The sequence below is a fragment of the Nilaparvata lugens genome, chromosome X (assembly GCF_014356525.2).
Source record: "Nilaparvata lugens isolate BPH chromosome X, ASM1435652v1, whole genome shotgun sequence".
Classification (NCBI taxonomy): Eukaryota; Metazoa; Arthropoda; class Insecta; order Hemiptera; family Delphacidae; genus Nilaparvata; species Nilaparvata lugens.
Window position 1 is genome coordinate 70,788,070 of NC_052518.1, and position 11,193 is coordinate 70,799,262.

The 11,193-nt window shown below is 34.4% G+C and overlaps 1 protein-coding gene across 1 annotated transcript in view; it reads right to left on the bottom strand.

The window, feature by feature from the left end:
• Positions 1–11,193, bottom strand: part of LOC111054785 (low-density lipoprotein receptor-related protein 1) — a gene marked incomplete in the record, with an annotated part of 225,889 nt that overhangs the window by 213,238 nt on the left and 1,458 nt on the right. The window contains 2 exon segments of the mRNA XM_039442030.1: positions 4,489–4,736; positions 10,940–11,110. Of these exon segments, the coding sequence (XP_039297964.1) occupies positions 4,489–4,736; positions 10,940–11,110 (419 nt within the window).

Genomic DNA, 11,193 nt, shown 5'->3' on the forward strand with positions numbered 1-11,193 from the left:
CAAAAGCTTTTGATGCGATTGATAGGACAAAGCTTTACAAAAAACTAGAAACAATAGGAGTGAGAAATAGAGAATTGGAGTGGTTCACTAGTTATCTAGGGAATCGCTCACAAATTGTCTCAATCAATGGATCTCTTAGCAAACTATTACCAATAGAGTACGGAGTAGTCCAGGGCAGTACATTGGGCCCTCTATTGTTCTTGATTTATATTAATAATATAAGCAAATTGAAAATTAAAGGGAAACTGTTCTTGTTTGCGGATGATACGGCTGTGGTATCTGAGGGCTGCACGTGGGGTGAGGCATACAAGCACGCATCCCATGACCTTGCCAAAATTAGAAATTGGTTTGACCATAACTCTCTTACAGTAGTTAATATTGAAAAAACCAAACATCTTCCATTTATTGGTCGACAAGATATTGACTGTGATCGCTATGTGTTAAGGATGCACAACTGTGACGATCCTCAGTCGGAGGCCAGCGGCTGTGGCATAATTGAACGGGTTGCTCATTATAAATATTTAGGAGTCATCCTGGATAGTAAATTAAGCTGGGTTCCTCATGTACAAGGGCTAAAGAACCGTTTGAGAAAATTAATCTATGCCTTCTCACGGCTGGGCCAAGTGCTTACTGTGGATCGCTGCAGGACAGTGTACTTTGCGTATGTGCAGTCTTTGCTGCAGTATGGCATTCTGGCGTGGGGAGGTGCGTCATTGGCGGTCTTGGAGCCTCTGTCGGTCGCCCAGAGGTTGATAATTAAAACCATATTACAAAAAAACCAGCGTTTTCCCACCAATCTACTATTCAATATATTTCCAGTAATGAATGTTAGGCAGATTTTCATAAAAACTTTAGTAATTTACATTTTCAATAATAAGGACACTTTTTTCAGAGAGATTCAACACAGTCATCTAACCAGAAACCAAACAATGTCACGTTTATTTAATCCTACTATTAGTATCAGTTTGCAAAGGCACAATTCATTTTACATTTCGCAATGGCTGTATAGAAACCTTCCTCCAGAAATAGTTGAGGCTGGGACGGGCCGAGTCACTGTAGTGTTAAAGCACAGAATTTCTGAATGGTTAATGTATGTTGGATCGCAGGATGCAGAGAATTTAATCAAATCACCTTATGTTTGAAATTCAAATTTTAATCTGTTTTTCTTACCAAATACATTTTGCAAAAAGCGATTCCGGCTGTTCTGGTGTGATGAAAATAATAATTATTAATAAATTATAAAAATAGGTATTATTACAAGCCGATTGTCTAATTTTCTTCCAATGGATCTGTCTTTTCTTCCTTCTCAAATTCAAATTGATTTTTTTTCATATAATTAATCCTAAAAATATATTAAATATAATCTATTTTCATTTCATTTACCGTATGTATCTTATACTTATAGCCCAATATTTTTTTTATTGAACACAACTAATCTTAAGAACTGCTCCCACACACGGACGTATAGTCTATGTGGGTTCTAATATTCATTTTATAATTGTAATTGTGTTGTTAAAATTGTATGATACGTGAATAAAATAAATTGAATTGAATTGAATTGTTTTGATAATTAATAAATATTTTTAATTTTACAAACTCTGTAAATGTGTAAATATGGTGAATGTGAAAGAGCAGCATCTAAGAAATTATCTCAAAAACATGTGTTTAAGCTGGGTATTCCTTAGTGCGTAAATGCCGTCCTCGACCACGACAGGGAGAGAATCTCAGATTGGGTGGATTTCAATTTGTCTATATTAAACTAAAAGATTATGTTCAATTATGTTTTAATGGGGCAGGTTGAGCTTAAACTGTTTTATACTTTTAAATGGCAATATGTTGACATTATTAGAAATGTTTGATTCCTCAATAATAAATACAAAAAAATGAAGTTATTTGTTCAACTGTTTTAGCACACTTGAAATTTAGACAATATGAATGTCAACAATGCTTGCCGTCGTCGACTGCGGAAATTTACGCCCAAACGAAAATGCACCTTTAGAAAAAACATAGTTTTGAAACTTCGTTTTTATGATGCAATGTATAGGCCTACACGTGGCATGGATTATTAATTTTCCATCTAGAACAGTTTTTTGGGACAAAGTGCTAAATAAACGTCTACAGTTTTATCAATGCTGTATCGGTGATATGAATGCGCATGCAGTTAATATGTCTTTGAATAAAGGTGTTGATATTTTTTCATATATAAATTATTCTCTTCCATTCTTATTTAATTACAATTCCAAAATTATTCGAGCCCTGATAGAATGATTGACTCAGTGTACAGTCAGTCTAAAATTTTAATATTGAAATGAGGGGTATTTTGGCAAGCTGAACAAAAAAATAAGGTTCTATGCACCTGTTCGATATATCTTCAAATGAAAAATCAGTTTTGTGGGTTGTCAAAACTCCCCCTAAAAGGGAAACTATCCAACTTAGCTTATCATTTAGTAAAATAACAATAATTTCTGCGCTGAATAACATGTTTTTTGCCAACAACAATCGAACTCTTTGTGAATTCAGATATGACCTACAATGTAGATTTTTAATACAATTCGATTAATTAAATACATGAGAATTGAAGTATTTATTTCAGTCAGTTCATGGTTAGTTGATGGAATTGATCAACAATAAAAAATGATTATAATTTCAACAGTAAAGAATTAGTTGAATGAATTGTCGTTGTACTAAATTCTTGATCAACAATATTTCAATATTGGTATTTATCCATTCATTATTTTTCCAGAAATTATTTTATTTGAATTAGAAAATAAACTGTTTGAAAAATTGAAAAATTGATTAGGTCCTATCAATTTATCATTCGTAACAATGAATTGTCCAAAACATGAATTTAATCAAAATATAAAAATGCCCATATACTTCTGTATTCATGTTCGCGAACGTGTTCGCATGTTTACACTTGTGATGGATAGCCAAAATTGTAGAGCAAACTGCACGGCGAATTGTAATGGAGGACTCTGATTGGCTGAAAAGTTCTGCGTTTGGAGTGCGGTACGGCGAACAGTTAAAACTGAGGCGAGCGGCACGGCGAACGGTTCGGAGTACGGTACGGCAAATGTTTAACAGCTGATTTTTAACTTTATGAAACATGCTCATGTTCGCTGAAAGGCGCGATGTTCGGCGGAATGCACGGTTTGCTGCGCGGTTCAAGGTTCGGTTCAGCATGTGTGGTCGCACCTTTAGATGTTACAGGACATTTATACTGATCACATGCCAAAGCAACATAATAATCTATACTATAATAAAGTAAAGAACTGGCTTATACACGTACGGAATAGGAAAATTATGTTTGACACATAATCACGTTTTAACTACTGGACTGATTAACTTTAAATTTTGCATATAGATTCTTAATTAACCGAGGATGATTATAGGCCTATTTTCGATTCTTCAAGATTTGATTACATCAAGTTTTCAGTTTGTCAAGTTTTCAATTTGTCATGCTTCCAGTTGTTGTATGGAAGCAGCTGTACATTTCTTTTAAAAGGGAAATTAGAAGATAGGTATGAATGGGAATCCTATTCGAATAATAAAAACAGGTTTCCCGTCGACCCAAATTTCGTCCACCATTTTTGAGCCGCCATTCTGAATCCAACTTCATTTTTTTAATTAGAAGGTGGTCATATGATATATGATCTCGATACAGGATTTCAAGAGAAAATATGGTGAAAACCACACATCGATATCTCAAACCTTTCAAAAGTTATTCTAATTCAAAGATACTGACATATAATCCATATCTATCATCTGCTATGCTATAATGAAAGAAAGAACTGGCTTATACACGTATACACCTGTAAAGGATAGGAAAATTATGTTTGACACATCATCACGTCTGAACTACAGGACTAATTTACTTGAGATGTTGCATATAAATTCGTAATCAACCGAGGATTCTTATAGGACTATTTTCAATTCTTCTAGATTTCATCACGTCAAGTTTTCAGTTTGTTAAGTTTTAAAATAGACCCTTGCAAAGCACGGGTTACCAGCTCGTTAATTATATTTATACATTCTTGAAAAACTATCTGACAACGTTGAGGAGCTAGAAAAGGAGCAAGAAAGAATATCTGCTTTGACGATTGATAGACAATGATAGCAACACCAATCTTAATCAAATACAGCAATTATAACGCGGAACTCACTATAATCTAGATCTAGTACATTCATTGATTTCATCATCTAGATCTAGATTTTTAGCTTGATTTAAATGTGTAGCCTGGGCATATCTAATGTATGTTCACGGTTAGATGCACCATATGAGTTATTATAACTCTATGACTTTCAATTCAAATGACAACTGTTTGAATTGTGTTAGTACAATGTATGACTTGAATAAATTGAAATTGAAAAGCACGAATTGAAATTGTCAACCAATTTTATTGAAATGGTCAATTTGTGTTTTTCATTATGGAAAAGCACACACAACACAACTATATTGTTGAATTGAAATTGATGGTTTTGACTCACTCAAGCGAGGCTGCCGACTAGAGTGGAGGATTTGTACGTCAAAGGGCTGAGTGAACGTACGGTACATGACAGTGACATCAGAGCCGTTCCACTTGTTGGCTCGCATCACTGAATTGGTTCGCCAATCTGTCCAGTACACGTGGCCTTCAAACAGGCCAATCGCAAACGGATGCGACAGCGTTTCATGTTGGCCCATCACTTCTCTCTGGTCGGCTCCATCATATGTCACGGTGAAGATAGAGTCGATTCTACACAAAAACATTCAAATAAATCAAATGTGAATTGAATTGAATTTATTTGTTTCCGACAAAATACAAGCATACAATGTACATTTACAATATCAGTTCCACTCCGACTGCCGATGAAGACGGATCGTTTATCTTCTTGATAGCGATACCTGCTCGATTTATTTCTAACCTCTATTGAAACTTCTTTCGCGTACAATATTAAACTTCAGTACAATATTAAACTTCAATTCAAAAACTTTTGTTTACTATTTTGTTATTTATTTTGCTCAGTTTGTAAGGAATCATTTCATCCTTTTAGCAGTCGCATTAAAACAGTTGATTACTTCAAGTAAAAAGTAACAACATAACTGTTGTTATCAGTTGAAAATGAATGCAGACACTAAAAAATCGTGGAAGTGTGATGAGTATAAAAGCAAACCGAAATCATTATGTCCAGAATCAGAATCTCAAGTTAGTGATTTATCGTTAATTCTCAAAGCAATCGAAAGCCTGAAAGACGACAGTCGTGACATTCATAGCAGTTTGAACAATATCACTATACGTTTAGATTCTCTTGATAATAGCATCGCTAGTGTGGATAAGAAGTTTGATATCACACACGCACCATTTTCAACGCAGCTCGGCAAAGAGTAGAACAGAATATACTATTCTCTGTGCGAATTCGTGATGGAAAAGTGTTCGTCAAACGTAAAGAGGGTGAACGTGGTTTCATTGCACGATGTGTAAAAGACGTTCAAAACGAGAATACTCAACTGTGAGCTAGTTCAAGGTGGCATTACATTATACTTAGATGTGAGTAATCAATAATTGAATGATTCAAATTTTCTATTTTATTTTTTTCTATCAAGTTCATTTAGATTTCTCCCAGCTTTTTCTTTTCATGGTACTCAGCTTGGTGGATGGTTACAATCCTTGCTATAGCAATTCCAGTCTTTTGTTGCATGAGTACTTATTGTATGATTTTGTTTTTATTACCTCATTATCTATTGTAATACTCTATACCTTCGTTAAAATGTTCTTAATTTACTTTTTGTGTTGCATTGTATCTACGAGGTCTTATCTTACAATTTCGTTGAATTTTGTATTTTCAATGCAGTTTCGGCTGCTAAGCTCTCCTTATCGTTATCAGCTCTCGAAATGAGATAATCTATTTTCTCTTTCTTACCGTTATGTTGCATGGACTACTACAGAAACTTATTCTTGATAGAATTTTCAATTATAAGTAGTAGAGGTATCTGGTTAATAGGTCAGTATATATATTTTTCGTTTTTTCCATTGTGAAAATTATTCTGCACAACGTACAGTAAGTAATATATTAAAAATTTATAGATAAATATTATTCATTCGGATTTCGTAACATTTTTCACATTTAATTCCGGATAACGTTATCGATTCCGTTTCAATATACTGAGCTATTCTGATTAACGCTGTTTTAATATTATGTCAGAGATAGGTATCTGTTATATTTTTCCCACCATTGTAATGATTATATTGTTTTTTTTTAATTACTCATTTTATACCTTACGGTATCTATTACGATACCTATTGGTTTAATTTTTATATAAAAAGAAACACTTTTATTTCGTAATGAGTTTATATTTTATTTGGATTTCCTTGTTTTTTTTTTTTTTGTTTGAGCGGGTGGGCTACGTTTTTCTTCTGACTCATTCGGTGAGATGGATGATCTCTCTGATGAGTTAGCCAGTTTGAGAAATGTTAATGCAAGAGCATATGAAGATATAGGTAATTTTGATTTCTTCTCAGAAGATCAGAATAATTTGGATAACATAAATATATTAAGTCTAAATATTAGAAGTTACAATAAACATATTGATGAGGTTTTGATATATTTTATTAACGGAGACATGGATGGATGCTAAGGGTGTAACTGTGAGTATGGATGGGTATGATGTTTTCGTGAATGAGAATAGTCGTAATCAAAATGATGGTGTGATTGTGTATGTAAATAAATGCTTCGGTGTCAATCATGAGGAGGTAGATCTCTATGGTGCAACATGCCTTAAATTAGACATATCTTTCGGTGGTGAGAAGCTGTGCTTGCTCGCTGTGTATAGAAGTCCCTCGGCAGGGCTTGAGCCCTTCATAGAGAGTCTTGAATTATATTTGGCTAACAGAAGCAAAGATCGATCTCATTGGCTTATGGGCGACATAAATTGCTGCATACTTCCAAGAAACCAGGATCAGATGTCTCAGAGGTATCTCGATGTATGTGCGAGGAAGGTTTTGTGAGTTGCATTGATTTGCCTACTAGGGTAACTCCACAGACTGCTAGTTGTTTAGACCACATTTTCACAGATAGTAAGAACATAGATTCAGTAAGGTCTGCTGTGTTAAGATGTGACTTGACAGACTGTTTGCTAATTTTCAAAGATGAACAAGAGTACTAAAATTGTACGTAATGTGCAACAAATAAAATATATTAATGAAAATTTGGCATCTCAACTCATATCTGCTGATGATTGGTCAGACGTAATGAACAGTAATGATGTTAATGCTAGTTATAATATCCTCATAAAAAAATTAAAAAATATATTATCTCAATCTATTAAAATCAAGAATATTTCTTCAAAAAATTTCAAGGTCAAACCCTGGATAACTAGTGGACTCATCAAATCAATTAGACACCGAGATAAATTAAGTATCAAAGTGAAAAAACAACCTTTCAACATTATTCTAAGAAACGAGTTTAAAAATTTCAGGAATGTTCTTTCTAATTTATTAAAAAATGCTAAAAAGACCTATTTTCAAAATCAAATTGAAGATGCACGTGGTAACAATAAGAAACTATGGAAAAGCATATCTGAAATCACTGGTTTACACAGGAAAGTATAGGGGTTTCCTATCTCTAATTTTTTAGATGGGAATAAGAATATTGAGCCTAATGATATCTTACAAGCCGCCAATAAACTCAACAATTACTACGTGAACGTGGGGGCCAACCTCGCCAGAGCTGTTCCCCATGTAACAGATGAAGTAATCAATGACGATTTCAGAGTTGATGCACACTTCCATTTAAAGCAAATTTCTGTTCAGGAGGTGGTCCACTTAATTCTTGATCTTAAGGGGGTTCTGCTCCAGGAATAGATAATAAACCTGCCTCAATCATCAAGAGGAATGTGGACATTCTTAAAAAACCCATAAGTTTTTCCAACGGAATTTTTCCGGAAGCATTTAAAATAGGAAAAGTTGTTCCAATTTACAAAGCTGGACCAAAGAATCAATGTGTTAGTTATAGACCTAACAGTTATAGATCTTGTTAATGTTATCTTAAAAATAATTGAAAAAGCTGTTAGGTTACAGCTTGAAAAACATTTAGTGGATAACAAAGTACTTTTTGAAAATCAATTTGGATTTAGAAGAGATAAAAATATTAACGATGATCTTTTCCACCTAACCAAAAAAATGCATGAAGGAATCGAAAATAATAAAAAGGTGCTTTTGGTCTTTATCGACTTGGCCAAAGCCTTTGATACAATTGATAGGCAAATTCTTCTGGAAAAAATGAAATGCTTAGGCATCCAAGAAAAAGCTCTGACTTGGTTTGAGAGCTACTTCAGCAATCGATCCCAAGTGGTATCAATTCTTGACTAGGTGAGTGAGTATAGGAACAGCGAATTTGGAGTGATTCAGGGAAGCAAACTTGGCCCCTTGCTGTTTCTCATATACATAAACAACTTGGGTAAAGTCAAGATTGATAATGGTCACATCTTCCTATATGCGGACGACACGGCGCTCCTCTTGGAGGGCGATAGCTGGGGTGAGGTCTATGGTACAGCTGAGCGGGGTCTGACTCTTGTTAAGCGTTGGTTCGACCAGAATAGACTCACCATGAACCTAAATAAAACAAAATGCTCACCTATTTCTATTAGAGCTGATGATGATCCAATTGATCAATGCTTGAGAATGCATAATTGTCACACTCCAAATGATTGTTCTCAATGTGTTTCTATCGAGCGTGTGTCGGAATATAAATATCTAGGTGTAATTTTTGACAGTAGACTAAAATGGAACTCACACATTCAACAGGTTAGACATAAAATTAGGAAATTCATGTACATTTTTTCAAACCTGAATCAGATTGCTCCTTTACTTATTGTACAGAAACTTATCATTAAAATAGCATTGAATAAGCCTAGAAGGTACCCCACCGAAACCCTGTAAAATGAATTCAAAGTTAACAATATCAGCTAAATTTATATTAAAGCCTCGATCATGTACATTTTTAAACACAAATCAACTCTGTTTACGGGTATCCCTCACACGTATCAGACCCGTTCTGCTTTAAATACCGGTACCGTTGTTCCTCGCTTACTAAAAACAATCACCTCCACATCATCCCATTATAAAATCTATATACTTTTTTCCAAATTACCCGAAAATATAAAAAACCCAGTAAATAAAAGAATTGGTATTTTTTAAAAAAATGTTGATGAGTGGATCTCTAGTTTCAGTTGTAATGAACTAGAATATTATGTTATTTCTACGTATGTCAATAGATTATGAGGTGTGTGTGTGTGTGTGTGTGTGTGTGTGTGTGTGTGTGTGTGTGTGTGTGTGTGTGTGTGTGTGTGTGTGTGTGTGTATTTCGGAGTGCATGTTGGCAACCATTTACGTCGAAGCCTGAAAAGTGTAAGTTACCTACTTGAAAAGATACTGTATTATACTACTCATAGGCATTTTAGATTTTATTATAGGTATTTTGTCGCTTGTTATTTATCATTAATTCTAAAAGCTAAAATCTTTACTTCTATGATTCTTTTCTATGATTTGTCTCTATTCTTACAAGTATAGAATACTCAATTGTATTTGGAACTCGCTCCTCACTCACAGGCATTTGCCCATATGAGGAGCCTTCTTCACATTTTATATTGTATTTTTGTAAAAGAAGAAGAAAATAAATCAATTTCAATTTCAATAGAATAAGTAAAAGTTCACAATTATTGAAACTACGCTCACATGAACCTTAAGGTTTGTGAGTCATGAGTTCGAATATTATTATTAAAAAATAGAAAATAAATAAATAAAAGGAGATAAAACAAAAATGTCCCACTTGAGTATTGGATAGATTATAAGAATTTAATTGAGAAAACATTAATATACTTAAAAACAAGGTAAAAATATTTGAGCAAATATTACAAATGGAAAACGAAGAATAATACTATATGAGGAATTAAAAATAGCTTAAAGAATAAAGAAACTGAGAAAAAAAAATATGATACGATATAATAATTAACTCCGCACTCACACACACACACACACACACACACACACACACACACACACACACACACACACACACACACACACACACACACACACACACACACACACACACACACACACACGCAATACAGAGGGGGAGGACATGCACACACACATTAATGCTAAAAAATGAATTGATGGATATTTTAGAGTAGACCGATCTGAGGAGACTCGAACAGTCATCCTCATTCAGGGAGGCCAACCACAATAATGTAGGGCTCTCTTATGAATTTCCCAGGTTGCCTGATATCAGGAGGCACATTTCGTAAGATTACATGAATTAAATATGTAATATGCATGATACTGTCAACAGGACAATATATACAGTTAATTCTCCCTAACCTGAGTGAAGATCAGTTCAGAAAACCAGTAACAATATTTTATCATAGATCAAATCAGATCTTCACAAACAACATTAAAACTAAATCAAGCATGTTACATTCGTCTATAGATATACAGGGAGATTTAGTAAGGCAAGTAAAATGTCTGATGATGCAAATACAGCCAACTGAAACCAATTCTCAGTTTTCCTATCAACTGAATATAACTAAAATTGATTCTGGAGATTAAATTTTAAAGATTAGATTTGAAAAGAAAACTACAGATTACATTTGAAATAGCTATCGCCTACGAATAGCTCACCAAAGGAATTAGATTATCAGCATCACATAAATTACGATGATCAGAAATTTAAACTCAGAGCAAAGATAAGGTTAAAAATGTTTGTTGAATTTCGATTCCGACGCTTCACTCTAGCCGAGTTCGTACAAATTAAGACGAGAATATGATTGGCTACTACGCCACCACTCGCCTTCACTCCGATTAATGTGTCAATCGGAGACGTTGAACATTCGACGAGCGACTCGGCGAGAGTGTAGCGGAGGCATGAGTGTTGGTCTGTTGTGATGGTTTTGACTGACCTTGCATCAATCCAGTATATGCGCTTCAACTCGTAGTCCAATGTGAGGCCATTGGGCCATGCACCGTCCGACATCTTCTCAATAAACACGACGACATGACGATGGTCTCCGCTCATGCTGCATCTCTCGATTCGCGGAGAATTCTGATCCCAATCGGTCCAGAATAGCAATCTGTCAAATTAACAAAGTAAATCTTTAAATAATGAAATTTCTACGAATATATTCGTTTGACAATGTCAATAGGACTCTCTTGT